Genomic DNA, 22,269 nt, shown 5'->3' on the forward strand with positions numbered 1-22,269 from the left:
AACACCACTTTCACCTAAAGCACTGGCATCCATTACAAGCATTAGTTAGTATCTCAGCTGCTCCACTTCTGACCCAGCTCCATGCTCCTGGCCTTTGAGTATGGTTCAAGTCTCAGAATTCCTGCATCCATGTGGCAGAACTGAAGGAGCTCTTGTCTCCTGGCTTCAGACTAACTGCTTTGGCCACTGCAGTCCTTTGGGGAGTGAACCAGTGGATGGAAGATCTGTCTGGCTCTCTTTTCTGTAATTCTGCCTTTCAAATAAATATTCAAAGAAAAACAATATTGTACAATATTATTACAAGACTATTGATACGATCCTGTATCAACAGTATATTATAACCTGATTGGATACAAAACAAATATGAAGAAGCCCTGGTCACTGGAATAATGGAATATTAATATCTAAAATATAAAATTGAAAACAACTGCTATTCTTGTTTAATATTGAAGCAACACTGAGGCACTCCCCTCAGTCCCCATATCAAGACAATCATGTGTTTTGCAAATGTGCTAATAAGGACCTCCAAGATGGTTAGGACATGGTAAATTAATTCTCTAACACATGTGCTGAAATGGATGTGAGCATATTTTCTGATTGAACCCAGCTAAGCCTCAGAAACTAACTAGGCTTAAGCATACCTGCAAAGAAACCAGAATCAGCAAATAGTAATGATGCAAACACAGAAAAATGTCAAAGTTTGTTTTGCTCTCTTCTAAGTGCCGTCAGCCACATTAAAAGGAAAGCTTTTTCACAGCTTCAAATGGGATCCATCAAAGTGATGGTCACTTTTCCATCTTACTCATCTATAAAGCAAATGCTTCAGTTAAAATCTAGTAAACGGTAATTGTCTCTAACACCAATCTCTTGCTCTCTAAATTCCTCTAAAGCAGTGGCACTTGCATGCTTTTAATAAAAACATGTCAGAATCTACTGGAATGCTTATTTGAAAGCATTTTAAACACACTGAGAAATTCTATTTCCAAATATTAAAACCTTTTAGTCATGAATATCACTATTTAAATTTTTTTTTTAATTAAGAAAATATGAGTACTGTAATTATTGGGTTAAGTATCCACCCTTGAAGACTACTTAATGCTAAAAAAGAGAGTCGAAGACTGTTACAGCCACATAATAAGAAAGCATATTTCACACAGAATATTAACATGAAATATATTTTGATAGGGTACAATTTTGTGAATCAAACTCAAATATGTAATGCATTTAATGTTTCAAAACAAGCAGCAATACTTGTATATAATTTGATATAGGTATACAAAAATACTACAGAATATTTGATGAAAATTTCGGTCATCTTAATCTAATCCATTGTAATAATTTACCATTTTAGAAGAGTCCCTAGCATGATGCGAGATGATTCAATTATTAGTTTATGCATGGAGATATTACATTCCAACTAAACTGAAAAAGAACATCATTCCATTTATGCATTTGTTTATATAAATGCAAATTAACTGTTTTCATTTGCTGTAAAGTTTACAGTGAGAGCAAAAGTCATTTAAATGGCAACAAGAGAACAGGCACATTTCACTAAACTGCTTTTGCATAAAATCCATCCAAGGGCATTGTATCTTTCCTTCAAAAGAAACCAACTTTCTATGTCAATTTCAAGAATTAGTTCTACTTTTCTGCTTAATATCTAGGCTGAAACATTTATTTTAAAAGTGAAATTTCAAAGAACTATAAAACAGCCAGGAAATTGTTCCAGTGATTTCACCAATAACTTTCAGGTCTTTACTGAGTAAACAATTGGCTATTAGAGTTCATGTAAAAATGAGAGAATATAGATTTGTATATTACTAGTGCTGAAAACAAATTCAGTTTGTAACAAAATACTCCTATACATTCAAAAATCCATTGAGCAACAGTTTACTACTCAGTAAAATAGCCAGGCTTTGGCCTGATTCCCCACTCACTCACAAACTCTTCAATTGTGAAATGACAAGAAATTGTGAGAGTTCATCTGACCATCTCCTTAACCCACGATTCTAACTAGCTTACTATGTATACTACAGCCTACAGCAAGCCACACTTCCCAGCTGTTCTCCAGGCTTTGGGAAACTCTGCAGTCCCAGAGCTTTCCGATCCTTCTGACAGCCAATTAGCACCCAGTAGTCCTGAAAATTACAACTTTCTAAATTTTGAGCGCCATCTGGGCCTCTATGGGCTCAATCAAATAATAGAACACATATAAATAAATAAATTGAACAAAATTTAAAAGCCTGACCTCTTTCCCATTAAATTAATTCACAAATATGACCCGTAGGTTCACCATATCATCTAAGACCACAAAGTTAACAACATCCTCCTAAAAAAGCAATAAAATAACACAATGATATATTAGTCAATTTCCTTTCTTATACAAATATTTATTGAAGGTTTTTATGTCATGCATTGTGCTGCCCAGGCAGAACCCTGGAACATGGGTTGAGCCCTGTCCTTTGGGAGTTAGAGATCAGAGCAGAAGACAATCAGGAAACTGGAAATATTGGGATGTTGTGCACTATTTTATTGTGGGGCTCTACCCACAAAATTTTTGTCTTGTATAATAAAAACATTTTGTTGCAAAATTACTCAGACAAACAAACAAAAGATATTCAGTACCCTTCCAAATTACATATACAATACATCCTTAAAAATACTGGGTGATATGACAGCAGTATTTACATTTTGAAAATATACAATTCTTTCTGAGCTCTGGCAACAAGTAACCAGGTAGTATTTTTTTTTTTTAGAACAAAGAGTCAAACATGTAAAACAGCAACATTCCTGATTTGTGTTTCTAGAACTGCACAAAACGAATTACTTGCAAACCTGCACTATTTGTGAAAAGCAAGGAGATGTGTGGTTTATTCTCCAAACACCTATAACACTGAGTGCTGAAGCTGTGCAATGAGAAGTACACCTCTTCAGTCTGGGAGAAAACAGTACAGTGGGAACCAGGTGCTGGCATGTCTGCCCCTGATGGAGACAGCCAGGGAAATTCACAGGGTATGGCATCAAGGTCCAGAAGTGGGATGAAAAAAAAAAAGAGAGAGAGAAAGAAAAGAAAGTATTCAAGTAAGAGTCAAGTGCTATACTGTTAATTTATCTTTTTTTTTTTTTTGGAAATTTTCTCTTCCTAGAAGCAGACTAATACTCTCTTGATAACATTAAAATGCCACCTGAAATAACAGTGGCCAGCAACTGGCTAAAGAAAGACTGTTTTACTCCAGCACAGATGCAGGAATGAGTCCTTTTGGACAGGATGTGTTAGGTGTTGCCCCACAGATTAGGTTTCATTGGGAATGATGTAAACCATCTTTAAACCAAGTTAGGAAGACAAAGAATCTACCGTTTAGCAAGAAAGAGCCAGATGTTAGTAACCAGTGTGAGCAGTCACTTAATTAAGAGTCACTCATTTTGGCAAGGGCATTAATCTTGAAGTTTTAAACCCCACCCCCTCCCATTTTTTGAGATTACAAAGGGAATGAGAAAGCATCTGTTTTGAATAAAAGAACCCTGGTTTAAGCAAGAAAGTCAGTATTTCTTCATTAGTTTCAGATAATGAAGCTCTAGCTTCAAGCCAGTCCTTCTTTCTAGTGTCAACAAGAGCCAGGGAAACAGATATCCCAGCCTATCGAGCCAATACTCACACTAGAGATGGATCGGACTTTGCCAGAAAACTCTACCCCGTGTGACACCACATTCCTTCGACTAGTCTGTGAAGTGGCCTTCCTTTCCCTCTTTAACTGCAGCGAAGTCTTCATGCTGGTAAGACAAGCTCTCTAGCATTTCAGTCAGAGGCTGTGTGAACTTAAGTACTCTAAGAGACTAATGTTTCATTTTTCCATAGCCATAAGCTAATCATACCTACTTTCTAGGGTTTTAAAAAACCAATACAATGGCAAGTTCTTGGCTTGAGGGTGACATCTAAGATTGTTTTTTTTTCTTTTAAGTATTAATGACACCATCGAAATCTCAGGCCAGAAATATGCCAGGTCATGCAAAGGCTACCCTCAACAACCTGGTTTATCCAAGCAAGCTGCTTTCCCGGCCTGTCCCCTCCCCCCTTCATTTAAAGATGCCCTCCACAGGACCATCTTCCAATGCATAACTTTTATCTAAAAAGCCCAAAGCAATATGTTCTCCTTCCAATAGTTTCTGGAATTTCTCAAGGTAATTACAGGCAAGGAGAGCGCTCAGAAGATAACTCAAATGTGAATAAAACAAAACACAAAGTTCAACTCCTATCCAGTCTGAAAAACTCATTTCAAAAGAAGGATATCCAAGGGAGATAAAAAAAAAAAAGTTTCACATCATTCATAAAAACGCTGCGCATGGGCCGAAGGCACCAGACTTCATCTCTTCCAGCCTTTCTGTCCTGCTCCTGCACAGTCGCTGGCTGTTCACATTCCAAAACGGCGGTCACCACTCTCCAAGGAAATGTTCAGGAGGGCAGGGGACTTGGAGGTAGGTCAGCAGGACTCCTCTGCATTTTACATGCCAACAGATTCCAGAAAGGACTGTAGCTGCTAGAGTCCACTGCAGCAGGCTGTTCTGTCTTTTAGCACCAAACTTTGTTCTTGGCTGTGGGTTTAAAAGAGCTCCTCAACGAGTGTTCTATTTAATAACTACAAGACAATAAAAACTAAGGTTATAAGCCAACAAGGATCATATTTGTCTCTTACTATGTAATCACATTTATTCCAGTTAAGCAAAAAAAAAATATATATATATATACATCAGCATTATTATTTTTGAGAGCATGGCATATTTTAATGCTATGGAAGACATTCACAAAAAGCCATTCTCAAGCAGGATGCTTAAGCAACATGTAGTGTGCATGCAGCCAATACACTCACGAAGCACGTGTATGTGAAAGTAACTACCCCAGTATAAACATAACTTAGCAATGAACTTAAGAAACAGGCTACCTTCCACTCACTTAGCTGTGTTAACATGTACACTCTACAGATTCTAAATGTAACCTTGATGCTACTTGAATCTATGCTGAGATGCAAGGCTACTTATGTCATTCACAGAACAAATACAATGGCTTATCTTTTCTACACTGGGGATGTCTCCCTTACTAAGAGGAAATGTGAGGAGGTTTGGGACAGAATTTTATAACCCACATTCTGAGAGTACCTTTTATTCTCATGGGAAAACACAATGGTGAACCTATCTTGGGATGGTTTTCTGTTACTTCTCCCTTATATGTCAAAAATCATGAGAAGTTCTAAAATGAGGAAAAATCTCTAATCTACCACTATACAGAGCTGAAAGGAAGACGTTTTTAGTGTCAGCTTTACCACTAACTTCCATCAGTTATTACCAGCTGCTGAGCAATCTGTTCAGAATAATCAGATGAAACGGTAACACAGCAAGAAGAAATTCCTACCCAGCTGTGTGGCCACTGCCAGTCCATTGTAAAGTATGGAAAATGCTGATTTAGGACAAAGAAGACCAACACTTGCCCAGTTCCCTTTTTCATATTTCACTTCTACTAAGAGCCAAATAAAAGAGGAAGGGAAACGATGTTATGATAAAATAGAAGGAAGGGTAAGTCCCTCTCAACTTTATTCCTGAAACATGCATTTTTTTTCTATTGAAGTATTAGACATCTAAATTTTGACCAAATGTAAGTAATGATTTAAATGTCTCCCTAAGCTTTGAACAGAATGTAAAAAATGAAAAACAAAAAACAAACAAGATCCTCCTCTTCCCACACAATATTCTATGTTCTTGGCAGAAGCCAGTTTTACAAAGCTGGGTGGAATGAGGTATAATGAGGTATAATGACTCAGTGGTTAAATCCTTGCTTTGCAAGTGCCAGGATCCAATACAGGTGCCAGCTCATGTCCTGCCTGTTCCACTTCCCATCCAGGAAAAGAGGATGGCCCAAAGCCTTAGGCCTCTGCACTCTTATGGGAGACCTAGAAGACATTGCTGGCTCCTGGCTTCAGATAGCTCAGCTTCAGCCATTGAAGTTCTTTCTCTCTGTATCTCCTTTTCTCTGTAAATTTGCCTTTCCAATAACAATAAATAAATCTTTAAAAAATAAAATAGTTGGTGACTTCTACAAGGATGAGTTGGCAGGTCTGTCAATTTGTGAGAAAGAGCTACCTGGTCTATTGCAGCCAAGACCTAATCTACTGTAGCCTCAGATGGTCTCCCTGGAAGAAGTCTTTCCAGAAGGATAAGCAGTTGCAGGCAGCAAGGCTACTTCAAGAACGAGAGCTGAAGTCTCAACTGGGTCTTGACTTTTCAGGGGTCATGTTGACTCAGGACCCAAGTATCTTTCTTGGGAGGGCAAATCTCCTGTGTGCAAAGGGAGTCTACGAAAGGAGAAAATCGCTCACATAAACAATGCAGCCAAGTTAGAAGCAGGAGACAAGCGCAAGGAGGGAAGAAGTCAAGACAAAGACCAGAGTCTTCAGTTGCCCTTTCTCTGATAAAAACAGGTATTGATTTGAGTCAGCCACTATGGAGGAGGAAAGCTTGCTTCTAAAAAGAAAGTTAAAAATATTTCAATGTAGCTCACCCAGTTTGTTCCTCAGATGTGGCAAATCATACATTCCCACAGTTCCCAGCTGCATGAACAACTGACTGATAAAATCTGTGACATCCTACAAAGAGTTTATAACGGCAAACGGAGTCATTAGGATGAAACAAAGCACCATCACGAAAAAGCATATCAAATTGTCATGTACGCATTAAGCACTAAACTCCTGCTTCTTTGCCTCAATTCAAACCATCTTAAAAGCAAACCTCAGGATGTTTAAAAAAAAATTTGGAATCCAATGTAGTAAAACTGCATTTTAAAAATTGCACTGTCTCAATAACAGGTCTCCGAAAATTACTACATTCTACAAATGAACCCAGAAGGGATGGTAGGAAAATAGCAGATTCCTGAAACCTTTACTGAATAATACACAGTCCATATTTCTCATCATTGATACAAATTTGAAATTTACACATCACAGGCACACAAGTGGGCAAATTCTCTGATAAGAATTCTTTCCACTATTACCGTGTGCTAGTAGCAACTTGTTTATAAACACCTACACTGTATTTTCAGCAGTTATCTCTGTAAATATTCAAAATCAGGGTAGCTATTGTTGTGGTATGTTAGTTAAGTTGTAGCTTGGAATGCCTGCATCCCACGTAAGAGTGCCTGGTTCAAGTCCTGGCTCCTGCAGCTTCTGTTAGCGTGTGTCCTAATGGGTAGCGGGTGATGGCTCAAGGACTTGGGTCATAACCTTCCACGTGGAAACCTTGCGTCTTTCTGTCTGTTCCACCCCTAGTGATGCAGGCATTTGGGGAGTGAACCAGTGGATACAAGATGTCTCAGAGTCTTTCAAATAAATTTTAAAAAATTAAAGCAAAAAATATTGTACTAAAGAAATGCAAACAAGAACTTAATTATAAATCAACAACAGTCACTTTAATATCACTAAATAAATTTTCAGTCATAGTAAGACTTCCCTTCCACATGTATCTTTAGCTCTGGCGTATCTTCAAAATGAAATCGGATTTCCTTCCCTACATCTTCCCAACTAGCCCAATCAGTTTCTTGTATTGCTCCAGAGAAAGTGAAATGAGAAAACACATAAGGTTAGAAAGTTGATTTAACTTGAGGACACTTTCAGAGTTTTGTTTGTTTCATGGAACATCCTTCCTCTGGGCAACGTGGTCAGGAGGATGGGCTGCTGTCTGGCAGGGTATTGCCCCTGCTTGTAACAAAAAATAAGCACAGTACATAGAAACATAAAGAAGAAAAAAAAATCACTTATCCTCCCACCACATCCAGTGGGATACAATTAAGCATTCTGAGACATGTTCCCTTTGGTTTTGCTACTCTGCGTTTTCACCGAAAAGGCTGGCTACCTTTCATACTCCAATATTTCTAAAACCTACAAATTTGCCAGTTTGCCAACTATCACCAAATGGTAAATGGTGGCCCAAAAAATGGTGGCCTAAAAAGCTGGCCCAAACAACTGCCAATGCTATCTGCTGGCCAGATTTGTAAGAGAAAATCCAATTTGAATTTGATTGCCTCTAGATAAGTACTCATTTTGCCACAGCCCTTATTAGTCTTTATTGTTTTCCAAGAGGTTTTAAAAATGCTTAGGTGCCCAGGATATTATGTGTGTCTGAGTTTGTAACTCAAAGTGACCTAATGCCTGGAGGGAACTGAGCAGGATAAGTGCTTTGAAAATACACCTCATTTTTCCTGTCAAACTATTCAACAATAATCAGTGTCAAGATGTATATCCTCCAAGCCTTTTATAGCTTGGAGTTATATAAACAATATACAGTCTAGCTCTATTCCAGCCTGATTTTCTCAAGGAGAGTAAACAAGAACTTAAGAAGCCCAAATTAGGAAAAATGTTCATCTTGCAGACGAGGCTTGAGTAGGCAGAATTAAGCCAAACAAGTTCCAAGCAAAAGGAGTGGCATCAATACCAAGTCAGAGCTGTCTTCCTCCTTTTCGGATAGCAGGATGCTGTTCACAGGAAGCGGGAGATGGATCAAGAACCTAACAAAGCACTCTGTATGCATCATCTATTCAATAAATGCGTGTGGGTTGGTACTGCAGTGCAGCAGGTTAGCTGGCAAACCATACCAGAGGACGGTTCTGTATTTCTGCTATCCCACTTGGGGTCAAGCTCCCTGCTTATGCACCGGATAAAGCAGGGAAATCCCATCCAAGTGCTTTGAGGTCCTGCCACGATGCAGGAGACACAGAGAAGCTCCAGTCTCCTGGCTTTGACCTACCAGCCCTAGCCATCGTGACCATCTGAAGATGAACTAGAGGACCTATCTCCTCCTGTTACTCTGCCTTTCAAATAAGTAAAATAAACCTTAAACAAACAAGATGGGGAGTAAGAACAATTAGAAGTAATTTGATAGAAGGAATTTGAACAGGGAAAAAGGAAATACATGTGAGTTAGAAGGTGCAAAATAAATGATTAATGATATATGAGTAACAATACAGAGGAATGACAGCAGGTGTATGGGGCAATCGTTTGTCGCAGTGTAATATTTTTGGAATGGCAATAGTTTGAATGGATTATGGTATATTTACACAAGACACTTAAAATTGAATAGCAAGGGTGTGCATTACAGTGTCCTGGCTGTTCCGTGTCATATTCAAGTACATGCATTGCTGCTGGAGAGCAGTGAAGGATGGTCTGTGTGCTTGGGCTCCTGCACACACGTGAGAGACCAAGATGTTCCCTGCTCCTGCCTTCTGTTGAGCCCAGCTCCAGCTCTGCAGCCATTTAGAAAGTGAGCCAGTGAATGGAAACTTACTCTCTCTCTGTGGCTCTCTTCCTGTAACTCTGTGTTTCAAATAAATAAAATAAAGATTTGAATAGCAAGTACTACTTATGTTTTAACCTAAAAAATATTTTCTAAGTCTATGGACAAAATCCTCCTGTGCTTTACTCATTCAACAAACTTGTATTTTTCTGGAGTAATAAACTCTTTCTAGTGGGTTTCCCAGCACACAGTAGGAGACAAATATCATGATGCTTGTGGTAAAATCCAGTAGGATTTTGTGTTAGCAAATGTCAGTAAAAATGTTTGATTCTCCTATTATCTATTCAGCTCCACTCTGCAAATTTCCTTAAATTTTTAAACCAATTCCCATTACACTTACAGTTATACTGGTTAAAAAAAAATAAATAAGGATGGTTTTAATCATTCTACAAATTATATTATCTTAAACTATCTAAGTTTTTAAAACAAAGACTATGTATAATATACTCTATTTCCTGAACTTATGATCCCTGTCATAAGGCCTAATTCCTCACCATAGTTTTTTAAATTTTTCTACAAAAACAAAAAATAAAACAAATAAAACATGGCTCTGAAAATGTTTCTGTCAAGTAGAAAAATAAAATCAGTAGGGTACCATCTCTGCTGAGCGAGCACCCACCCGGACAGCGCTCTGCAGACACGTGATCAGGCAGGGCTCCACAGACCTAGTGCAAACATTAACTTTTCACCTGTAGCAGCTGATCATTCTCACTTGCACAGAATATTTTCACATTGTTTGGCATTAAAAAGCACTTCACTCTTGTCTAACGTGGACACTATCCCAAGACTATGGCAAAATGCCAAGTCAGTTTATACTGTGATTCCAAAAAAGTGTTTCGATTCCTCATGCAGCCACCAGGTAGCCCCTCTGTCCCTGCTGGCTCTGGACACTCCCTTCAAAGCTGACAACATACTGAAAAAGATACTAAGAGAGACTCTTCCTGGTCTCTTCTCAGGTAATTAAATTATGATTTAAAAGTTTCCCCACTAGTTTCTGCAAGTCAGCAGAACTAAAGAATGAAATGTTTCTAAGTCAAACTGGTAAATGATTTTTATATGTCTATTTAGTCAACACATTTCCCAACTGAATATTACTTCATCCATTTGCATTTGTAAGCAAGCATCAACCTGTGTGGAAGCAAAGGACCATAATGCCGTACTGAACCCTGCTCACTCTGAGGGAAGGTGACCATCTGTTGGCCTCACTCGCCAACTTTCAGCCATAAAGTTTCAATGCTACCCCAGCCTTTTCTAATTAGGTGAGATAACCCAGGAAGATGTCTGAGAATAGTGAGAGAACGGTGTAACTTAGGGTCCAGCCCCAGCCTTCTCATGATCTGTGAACAAGTAAAACCTGGCCTTTTCTACTGTTTGATGCTGAGAAGGCTTGGCTGCAGCACGGAATACACCAGCCTCCCCCCACCTGCAATCTTGTATACAACTTGTCCTCATAAATTCTTCCTGATTCTATGGGGCTTCTCTCTTTATTTTTTGGTCTCAAGGTTCCTTTGTAGTTTGAAAGTCACTACACACTTCTTTTACCGTCAGCCACAAATAAATGTCTATTAGGAGCCAAACAAGAGATGAAGAGGATGATGACAGCAAATTATGCACCTGGTAACAAGAGCCTTAAGTGCCCCTTTGTGTAGCAATTCCATGAATGATTGGATCTGAGGCAAAGAACATTTGAGGGACTGTGACCAGCTAACTGTTAGAGGTCAGCAAAGTCCCAAACTCATCAATATGAATTCTACTCCAGTTGAACATATCTACTATCTACACTTAACAATTTTTGAGATTCACACAAATATCATTATGGTATTTTAGAACAGTACATAATAAATGGCTTGCTGAGCACCAACAGCCAGCGTGCACAGAGTAGCTCTACTAGCTGAATATCAGATCAGCCAAGCCACTAGAGGAGGGACAACTTTTCCTAACACCCATGCTTTGCTTTCACATTAGCCTATTATGCTGCATCAGCCCATCCAGAGCACACAAGAAAATGTGAAAATTAACAACGGATATACCATTTACAATACTTTGAAAGAAATGTCACAGTAAAAGTCTTCGGGGAATTGAAAACTTTGGATTTCGTGGGTTAAAAAAAAATGCCACTTATGAAACAAACCGCTAGAAGTTACTGTTCTAATAAATACAGTCACCGCAGATGGAGCACTTACATCATGGTGAAAATTCAAAACTCACATGAGAAATTACAAGACTTAGATGTTACACCTCTTCCGCTGCTTTCTCTTTTGCTGTCTTTTAAGAGATTCATTCTGCACTTTCCCACACGTATCTCCAAATGATCAACTCTTACCAGATGTTCCAACAGCTGGAAGTCATATCCCCCTTAAAAGCCTGTTTTTATTTAGGCCCTATTTTACATGCAGTGAGAAACAGTTTCAGACTTGTAGATTCAGTCCACTTGAACCACTGAACACTAGGTTTACAGGCAAAGTTCCAGTTGTTTCAGAAGAACATGCAGAATGGAACATAATCTCAGCTAAACTGTTTTGAATCATACAATTGGAAACAGTATATACACACATGAGAATGAACATGCGTTCTTTCCTAGTTAGAGGGAAAAACACGCTTGGCAGGCTGGGTTACCTACTTTTTAGTATAATTAGCCCCTCAAGTGATTTCTATGCTCTCCATTTCCGCTGGTTAGTTTAGTCAAGCAAGTTATTCATACCAATATATTCAGTACACTGCATTTCTACAACAAGTCACTCAGATCAATCAGTCAGATCCACTGATAAAGATGATTTAAACCCCATAAAAACATATAATCTTCCTATCAGCCCTTCCTACTCAATATGAAATATGTATTCAATGACTAAGGCAACACTTAAAAACGAAGATGTAGTGGTCAAGGAAACAAATTAAGAACACAGTCATACCTATGAAACCCAAGCTTAAATACAGTAAATCACACACATTCAGATATAGATAGATATTTTTTAATTGCAAAAATCACTTCTTAAAGAAAAGTGACAAAAAGTAACGCATTTAATTTCTCTAAAGAGAAATCAACCATGGTTACTCCTGTAATTTAAAACTAAAATTCTCAGAGTCCTAGGATCAGAAGAGGCTTCAAATATCAAATTACTGTAAACATAAATGCATATGTAAACATAAAAACTAACCTTGAAGAAGGCAAACCACTTGTAGTCTTTCAACACAATCTCAAAGCCTTGGTTATAAATGATGGTGAAATGGCCAGAATTGCCAAGGTCATCATATGCTGTATCCAACTTCTTCAGGTGCACAACTACTTTTTTTTCTGGTCGTCCTAAAGAAAAAAGTGCCACAAAAGGGAAATTATTTGGGTATCAATGACCCTAAGAATGTTCTCAAGTATTTCCATTATTTGATTGGGCCATTTTCCTTTCGCGCTACTGAATTTGGTATTAATCCGGTTGTGAAGAAATATTTCTCTCACTTGTCACCTCTACACAGGCCCAGAGGGATCTGACAAGCCTGCACGACGAGGTTCCTAAACAAAGCACCATGTCTCCTAGAAGGCAGGGAGCCCCACCCGAAAGTGCAGCCTCTATTTTGGCATCACATCCAAACAGAAAAACTTTTCAACTGAGGAATAGGAAGGTTCTAAAAACTGAAGACAAAAAATGAGAAGACAAAAATTATAGTTGAAAAGTGAAAAACCACAAATATGACCACGAGATCAAAGGAGCGGCTGTTCGGTCATAAGGATGAGCAGTAAGTCCAGTCCTCAACAGCCCCGATTCTAGAACTTCATACTCTGAATCCTGCCCCCTGGTTATCCATCTAACTCCCCAAGTTTTTATCCTACCATACTGATTTGTACCGACACGAACACCGGCTTGGAGGGCTGGAAATCTTTAAAACCTCCACTAAGGTGAAAAGTGAATGTGCAGGCAGAGAGGCTTCTTCGAGAGGGTTCAGCAGCCCTCATCTGCACATCTCCACTCTGGGGAGAGTGCTTCCTGGTCTCGGATGACTGTTTGACCTGGATGAGCTGAACACCGTGCAAATCCTGATGTCCCTTCTGTCCTGACCTTCAACCTCAACTTTCAAACCAATCAATGTTTATAATGTCCAGGATGGCAAACCGTCAACCAGTCACCTGTAGTTAGACGGTTATATCTGTCTCAGTGACCAATGCCTCTGACAGTTTGTTCTGCTGACAAGGAAATGAGAGCTGAGCCCTTCACCCGCTCTGTCAAAGTCCCAGGGCAAGAGTGATCTTTCTGACACTGTTCTATTTGTCTCCTCTTCTTCACTGTGTTGAGGTTGCTATTGTTATTAAAGAGATACACATGTTGCCTGAAAGCACTGGAAAACTCCAAGTGTTTTGAAGAGCACATAGTTTTTAAACCTTCTTGAGGTCAGGTTTTCCACTTGGCTCAAGGTATTTCTAAACAGAATTACTGGGTAAAAAGTTTCTTTCTGTACAGATTTTTTTTTTTTTTTGCATATTCCTACAATGCATGAAACAGTGTAGAGTCCTACCTCAACCTTCCAAGGACTTGCAGCATCAACTTGTCCCCTGGGGACCAGCCCCATGCATGCTGGCGGAGAGTTTTTACCTTCTGACCCCCTACAGGATTGCTATGGCTATTGTGCTCTGTGCACTTTAAAAAAAATGTAATTATTTGTGTCATATCTTCCCTATCAACCATAAAATGTGTTACCCCTCTTTGAGTCTATTCTGTCCTTTCCCCAACACCAGCACCGGCCTAGTGCAGGGAGGTGTTCAAAATTTTTTTTTACAGAACTGAATTTAATACAAAACATGACAGCCTTTTCTAAAAATAAAAAATAAATCAGTGGAGCTCCAGGACGCTTTCCCACAAAGGAGCTGAAGGAGAAAGTGTTGCTGTATCCTCGAAAGTCCGAGTTCCTTTGTCTTCACCGCTCCGATCCCCCACCACTGCCAGATTTACCAGAGACTGATAAGACCGCAGGTCTCCAACAACCAAACCCAACAACAGACCGAAAAGTACAAAATGAAGAGGGGAAATAAAAGGTTTCGAAAAGGCGTTTAAGTTCCAGGTAAACAAAGTGTGCAGTCGGAAGTTCGCGGGTCAACTTTAACTTGGCGGGCCAGGGACCCTCCCGAACGCCTGCCACCGCAGCACACGCGGTGCCCCGAGGGTGGGGGTGGCATGTTGGTGTGTGGGTAGAACCGCGAGGGCTCAGTGACAGAAAAGGGAAGTCACGGACGAATCCCTCGCCGACGCGGAAAAAAGCAAGAGAGTCTAGAGGCGCCAGCAGCTTACCCATAACCGAGCAGTTGGTGTCGCGCTGAGAGCCAGTGGGGCCCACCTGGAAGACCCAGGTGCCCAAGAGCTCGGGATAAGTGCAGTTGGCAGGTGTGTCGCCGATCACGGTGCATACCCCGGAAAATAACAGCAGCAGCGCGGCCAGTGGCAAACTGGACCACGGACTCATGCTGGCGGGGGCCTAGGCAGGAGCTAGGTAGCCAGCCGGGACAGGAGCGCGCGGAGATCCGAAAGCGCAGACCCGCCGACGCGCGCCTAGAAATAGCCAGGGGTCCGGAAACCCGAGGCCGGGGCGAGGCGGGGCGCTGGGGTGGGGGTGGGGACAGGGCCGGGCTCCGGGAAAGGTCCCGCCTCCACCTGGGGGGCGGGAGAGCTCGCGCCGCCCCTCCCGGGCTGCGGCTTGACCCTGACCTGCTGCAGAGCGCTGCAACTGATTCTGTAGCCTAAGGGACCTTTCGAAATTTTGCATGACCAGGATGAATAAAATAAGAACTTGAGAGCCACGAACGAGCCATGGAGACCCAGACTTTGCTCCTTGTGTCAGCTTGAGAGAGAAAAGGAGAGAGAAGACCTAACAGCTGAAGTTTCCTTGTACTTTCCTTATCTCCATTTTCCCTTCAAGAGTGTCCTGGCGCTGCCAACACTGAAAATTTCTCTCTTCCTTTCTCATCTCGTACTACCTTTTTATTTGTTTGGTTTTGTTTGGTTTCCTGTTACAGTTGTTTATCTCTTTGCCCACAGGAGAACTCCTGTTGTGCAAACTTGCTCATTTTGCGTTTGACCTCTCCTCCTGCCTCTGGAACTTTATTGGTTTTTTTTTTTTACCTTAATGGGATTTAATTGGATAGTGTGGGTGGAGGGGGGACCCATCAGAGATAATATTGCTCAACCCCTTTCAGTTCATAGGTAAAAAGCCAGCGAGCAAAAAGAGAGAAAGTGGCTTGCCCAGGCAGACAAAAAGACTGATGGCAGAAGGCTAATTTAGGAGCATGTCCAATGTGCCAGTCTGGTGGCCGATGACTGCTAGGTAGCAATTTTTCCAGGTGTCTCCATGCTCAGTTTAGAGACCACCCTTTCTTATGATGGCTTCTGTAACCTCCTGTCTGTCCTTGACAATTGGAGCACCTTTGTTCCCCTGTTCTGACAGGTGTCAGGCCCGTTGACATCTTGATAAACGAGTTGTGCCCCTGTCCTCCAGCCCCATCACACTGACCAGAGGAAGATATGTATATATGTATGAATACCTTTTATACCAGCATAGAAGTATTCAGTGGAGCAAGTTCAGTTTATTTACTTTTATTTTCTTAGATTCTGGCTTTCAAACACTCAGAAAGTGCCCTTGAGTGTTAACGTAAGTACTCTTAATATCTTGATCTTGGTTTCTAAGCCTGAAAGCTGATTTCAGTGTGGCAAATGGAAGTGCCCTTGAAAGCTCAGAGGTGAAAAGGCTTTAATGTAAGTACAGACGACAGAGGCAAAAGCCTTATTGTACTAGTTGTTAGACACCTTTTTTTTTTAAGATTTATTTTTAAAAACTTTGCTTTATTTTTATTGGAAAGCCAGATTTACAGAGAGGAGAGACAGAGAAAAAAATCCTCCATCTTCTGTTTCACTTCCTAGATGGCCACTATGGCCAAAGTTGAGTCAATCGAAAGTTGGAACCCAGGAACTTCTTCTTTGATCTCCCACGTAGGTGCCACGTCCCAAAGCTTTGGGCCATCCTTCACTGCTTTCCCAAACCATAAGCAAGCAGCTGCAAGGGCAATGGAGCAGCATTACCCATACCAGCATCCATATAGAATCCAAGAACATGCAAGATGAGGATTTAGCTGTTGAGCTATCATGCCTGGCCAATGTTACAAACCATTTTTAGGATTCAAAACTACCATGCGTATTGCTTAAACAGGAATAGAGCATCATTGCTTTCCTAAGTCTGGGAAAATATACTAGCAGTTGTTGCATTAACATTTGCATCGGGTCATTATTATTGTAGAGTCAGTCAAGTTGGAGTTTTCTTTTACAGGAAGAGTCAAAGTAGCACACTTAATTGTGAAAACTGTGTAAAATAGTCTTTATTCGGTGAATGGTAAATACATGGGCATCTTGGGAGATCTGGGAGGCCAGTGGGTTCTTTTGAATGACATGCAGAGAATGAAAGCTGAATCATTTCCTGAATGTCATATTGCCAGTCACTGAGAGTCAAGAACAGGCTTTTAGTGCCTTGATTTTTGCTTTAGTGTCTTTCTAAAAATCTCAATTCCAAACTGTATTTCAAAACTAAATACAAATTAATGACTTCTGTATCAGAACTTTGAATTTTATAGCAAAAATTTTGTTTAAACATTTATTTATTTTTTACAGAGCAGGAAGGAGAGACAAGAGAGATTCTCTACCCATAGTTCACTTCCCAGTGGACCAACGGGCCAGAGGTAGGTGGGTTTGAAATTGGGAGCCAGGAGCTTCTTCCATTCTTAAGTGCATGGGTCCAAACACTTGGGCCGTTCTCTGCTGCTCTCCCAGGTATAGTGGTAGGGAGTTGAATCAGAAGCAAAGCATCTGGAACTCAACCCATATAGGATTCCGACTCCACAAGTGGAGACATAACCTACCATGTCACAGTGCTGGATCCAAAATAACAAATCTTTTGTAGTAATTCTTATTCTGAAATTAAATTCATGTGTAACCTACTTATTTAGAATAAAAATAAAGTAATATAGAGAAGCAAATATACGTACACACAACATATTTTAAATCAATTACAGAAAGAGAAGGAGAGATATATATAGAGAGATATTTTTCCACCACTGGGTCACTCTCCAAATAGCCTCCAAGTCCAGTACTGGGCCTGCCCAAAGCAAGGAACTTCATCTGGGTCTCCCACATGGCTGGTGGAAGCCCAGACACGTGAGTCATCTGCTGCTTTTCTTAAGCCATTCACTGGTAGCTGGATGGGAAGTGGAGCAACCTGAACATGAACCAGAGCCCATATGGGTTGCTGATGTAAGGGGGGTGATTTTACCTGCTACACCACAATGTTGGCACCTATAAAAGATATTTTAACTGAACTTCTGATACAATAACGTATATTTGATCACATAGGGTGCTCCAAATATAAATATGATAGATACCATGGAACAATCAGATACTGGCTCACCACAACTCTATGTAAAATTGTGGAATTAAGGTAAAAGTGGCAGGTAGACTTTGAGAATGAAAATGATTGCAGATGAGATATAACTCAAATACTTTGTCAGATAATCCCTCAAGTGACTTACTGGACAGTTGCTGCTAGATCACTCTTGGCCCGGTTCCCAGGAGAACAAAGTACAGTTTTCTGTTGAGATTTATATGGAAGTTACATTCCCCCAAATTTTCTATATGTTAAAATGACATGAAATAAAAATGAGTTTGTATGCAAAACCATTTGATGCTAGGTTCCTGTATTTACGCATAGGTGTAAAGAGAGGCAGTGTTGCTTTACAGTGGTTCTCAAAAAGGTGGCCTTAAACCAGTAGGATCACCACCACCAACAGCAGCAACAACAGCAGCATCTCTGGAATTTATTTAGAAGCAATTCATGAATTTGCATACTTACTGAATCAGAAAATGTTTGAGAATGGCTGGGTATAGATTAATGGCAAGGGACTGGTATTGTGGTTTAGGGAGCTTACCATACGGGCCTCCCATGTCCAGGTGCCTTTCCAGGCCCAGGGATGCTGCTGCCTATCCTGCTTCCTGCTGATGCACCTGTGAAGTCAGCTGAAGATGACTCAAGTTTTCAGCCCCTCACTACCCACATGGGAGACCAAGATGGTGCTTTTGATTCCTTCCTGGCTTTGGCCTAGCCCACACATGGCTGTTGTGGTCATTTGGGGAATAAACCAACAAAGAGTACATCTCCCTCTGTCATTCTGCCTTGTAAATAGAACAATAAATCTTTAAAAAAATAATACTGAAAAAGATTAATGACATTGAGATTATCTCTGAAGCCTGGCTCTAACACTAACTAGCTGTTTATTCTTGAGAAATTTGTTTTATTTATTTTCATGGCTTGGTTTTTACATCTCTAAAACATGTATAATTATATTCCCTATGACTATCTTATCTGGGGTAAGAAGACTAAATGAATTAATATAGGTTTCAGTGGAGATTTCTTTGCATTTATTACTATTTATATTAGAGAACTCTTCCATGTTCATAGAAGTTTTAGATTTTATTCATTGTAATTCTAGCATGTTGAATAGCTTTTGGAAAACAGTGAGTGCTCAAATATTTGTTAAGTAGTATGAAGGTTATAAATTTACTTTTCATGATGTTTGGCAAATAACATTATGACTTCCATGTTCTTTGCCTTGGAAATAAATTGGAAAGCCACTGTACTAGAATGCACATCTAAACAAAGAACAATTTCAGAAATAGAAGAACTTAACACATCAGTATTGTATGATGGGCTTTGTTTCATGTATATTTACAACGCTGTGGCAACACTAATAATTGTAATAGGGTTGACAGTTGGTAAGTTCTTAGCTTATTTTGAGAATAGAAGGAAGTAAGCAGTCACGCACTTTTGATGCTTTTTTGTTTTGAGCAAACTAATTCTTGCCTTTGATGAGATTGTCCCCACTCTGACTGTTGGCTGCTGTTCCACTGTCTTGTACTCACTTGTGTTTTCTGCACGGATCCCAAGAACCAAAGCTGGGGTCATCTTCTCTTATACCATTTTCCACATTATTTTATGACTTTATATTTTAAAGATAATGTATTATCTCATTGTCATAAAAATGTATTAGAAATATGCCCTAATTTCTTTCCCATGCCTGACAAAACTGAGGCTCAAGTAACTTATTAGGGGGTAGTGCCTATGAAAGGAGAAAACAAAAACAAACAAACGAACAAACAAAAAACAAAAAGACAAAAAAAAAAAACCGAGGTAGGAAGAGGGCTGGATATCTTGACAATACGAAAGTATATTTTCTGCCTTTGTCTCTACCTACAGTGCCATGATGCATTTAAATAGCAGAATGTTGAATTTGTAATTATTACTAAAAGACTATATTATTGCAGCAATATGGGGGGGAAGTGGCGATAGAGAAAGGTTAGGACAGAGGAGGATTCCTATACCTACAAAACGCTCATGAAGAATAATAACATTTTTAAAAGCTGATTAAAGAAAATTAACTGGAGAAATGAAAAAGGAAGACACTCAGATGACACTGGGGTGAAACATCTGCGAAAAGAAAGGAGAACTGGGTAGAGGGATTCAGAGGTGTAACTCTGAAGGACAGGCATTGTGGTTCAGAGATAAGTCACCACTTGGGACTTTGACATCCTATGTCAGAGTGACAGGGATACAATCCAGTGCTGCTGTGTTTCCAATCTACTTCCTGTTAAGAGCATGCTGAGACAGCACAAGATGGCCCAAGTACCCGGATTACTGCTGCCTCCCTGGGAGACCCAGATGGAGTTTCTGGCTACTGATGTCAACCAGGCCCAGCTCTGGATCTTACAGGCATTTAGATAGTGAACCAATAGATGATTCTCTCTCTGTCTCCCTCTTCTCTCTCTCTTTCTCTCTCCCTCTTTCACACTGTCTTCCAAATATATTTTTAATATGATTACAGATTTATTTATTGTTATTTGAAAAGCAGATTTACAGAGAAAGAAGGAGAGATCTTTTGTCACTGGTTCACTTCCTAAAATGGCCACAGTGGCCAGAACTATGTCAGTCTGAAGCCAGGAGACTAGAGCTTCTTTTGGGTTTCCCACATGGGTGAAAGAGCCCAAGAACTTAAAGCCACTCTCCGTTGCTTTCCCAGGCACATTAGTATGGAGCTTGATTGGAAGTGAAGTGATCAGGACTCAAAATGGCACCCATATGGGATGCTAGCTTTGCAGGTAGAATCTTAACTATCATGTCTGTCTTCAGCTGGCCCCATTAATGAGTCTTTAAAAAGAAAGCAGAATGAAATTTAGGCTTAAGATCGTCTGAGCAGGTCCAATGAAGAACTCTGGTGCAAGACTAAAAATTTCAAGGAGCAGCTTGCCTTGGCAGAAATGGCTAGCTGTGCTGAATTTAGTTATTGGTCTCAATGGAAAGCTGAGTTGATCTTGAAGTCAGACAGCTGGAATCTACAAACATCACTCCACAACAGGTGCTCTGTTGGAAAGGTGGGATCCCGGCATCTCCACAGGTAGTCACAGCAGGGAATCTTCTGATCAAAATCAGAGGTCCATTCCTGAGCAGAAAGAGGAGGTGTAACTGTTTGTTCAGATATTTGGATGTCTCAAGGTTTCTGCCCTTCTGATCTTGAACTTAGAGGCAGATGTCAACTTCTCTTTCCTATAGTTCCTTGTTCCTGTTTTCATAGTTCATTGCAATTATCTGATGGCTGGTCTTCTCCTGTAGCCTCCACATTCCTTGATGGTAGAGTTGCATTATTTGTGTGCATTAAGTCTTGACAAGGAGCTTGGTCAGTATTTACTCGTTGTTCCTCCAGTAAAACAGAGGGAAGAAAAAAAAAAAAAACAAAGGTAGCAAGAAACGTGAGAAGGAAGGCAGAAGGACTGAGCAATGAAATTTCTCTACATGAAAATTCAGCCAATGAGAGCTTATCATTGCGACGGAAGAAATTATAAAGTTACCTTTGTGGGCCTGCCCAGGCTAGTTTATCACACTACACAACTGTTTCTCAGCTTTTTGTTTTAAGGTTCCCTTTATATTCTTAAAGGATGTGTCAGGTCCAGCACGTTAGCCTCCTGGCTAGTGTCCTCCCTCGCCTTGCATGCGCTTGTCAGGAGTCTATATGGCTGTCCGTTCTAATCCTGGCTGTTTCACTGCCCATCCAGCTGCTTGATTGTGGCCTTGGAAGGCAGTTGAGGATGGCCTAAAGCGTTGGGATCTTGCACCCATGTGGGAGACCTGGAACAAGCTCCTGGCTTCTAGCTTCAGATCAGTTCAGCTCCGGCCGTTGTGGCTGTTTGGGGAGTCAATCAGTGGACAGATTTTCCTCTCGGTATCTCCTTCTCTCTGTATATCTGCCTTTCCAATAAAAATAAGTAAATCTTAAAAACCAGTTTGTGAATATTTCAAAGAGCTTTTGTTTCTATGAATAATATATGATAATATGTGTTGTCCTAAAAATGAGAAATTTTATAACGTTGAGTGTCAATTTATTTGTAATAACAATAAAATGGAAGTAATATGCTGTGTTGAGGATAGTCATTTGTCACTTAGATAACACTATGTCATCTTTGAGTGAAGAACCTAGACTGTGCTTTCCTAGATGTGGATGATGAAGATCCATATCTTGACATGGCCTGTTCCTGCAGTCCAGAGATTTAGTAAACACAAGATGTTTGAGGCTGCTACCGGCATAACACGGTGAGCAATTTTACAGCAGACTGCCGTTTGCAAGGAGTATATTCTGAAAAATGAAAACTAGTGGCTTCTTAATGCAACTTTCAAGCTGCTGCTGGGGACAGTTATATCCCAAATCAGAGCACCTCATTTGAGTCCCAGCTTCATTCCCTGGCGATGCACACCTAGGAAAGCAATGGATGATGGCTCAAATACGCGGATACCCAACACACACAAAGGAAACCTGAAATGAGTTCCTGGCTCCTGGACTCTGCCTGGGCAGCCCTGGCTATCGTGGGCATTTGG

The 22,269-nt window shown here is 40.2% G+C and overlaps 1 protein-coding gene across 5 annotated transcripts in view; it reads right to left on the minus strand.

The window, feature by feature from the left end:
- The window catches only part of CTSC (cathepsin C), a 36,806-nt gene extending 21,925 nt beyond the window's left edge, over positions 1-14,881 (minus strand). The window contains exons 1-4 of one of the 5 annotated variants that reach the window (XM_040964370.1): positions 14,604-14,880; positions 12,486-12,631; positions 6,548-6,632; positions 1,160-4,590 (exon numbers count right to left, since the gene is read on the minus strand). In XM_040964370.1, the coding sequence (XP_040820304.1) occupies positions 4,568-4,590; positions 6,548-6,632; positions 12,486-12,631; positions 14,604-14,775 (426 nt within the window). In that variant the 5' untranslated portion in view covers positions 14,776-14,880 and the 3' untranslated portion in view covers positions 1,160-4,567. Of the gene's footprint in view, positions 1-1,159; positions 4,635-6,361; positions 6,633-12,485; positions 12,632-14,603 lie in introns of those variants that run through there. The other 4 variants (XM_040964372.1, XM_040964373.1, XM_040964371.1 and 1 more) reach the window with 4 other exon arrangements.
- Between the last annotated feature and the right edge of the window lie 7,388 nt (positions 14,882-22,269).

Source organism: Ochotona curzoniae, unplaced genomic scaffold (assembly GCF_017591425.1).
Source record: "Ochotona curzoniae isolate NIBS_2020 unplaced genomic scaffold, NIBS_Ocur_1.0 scaffold_3223, whole genome shotgun sequence".
Lineage (NCBI taxonomy): Eukaryota > Metazoa > Chordata > Mammalia > Lagomorpha > Ochotonidae > Ochotona > Ochotona curzoniae.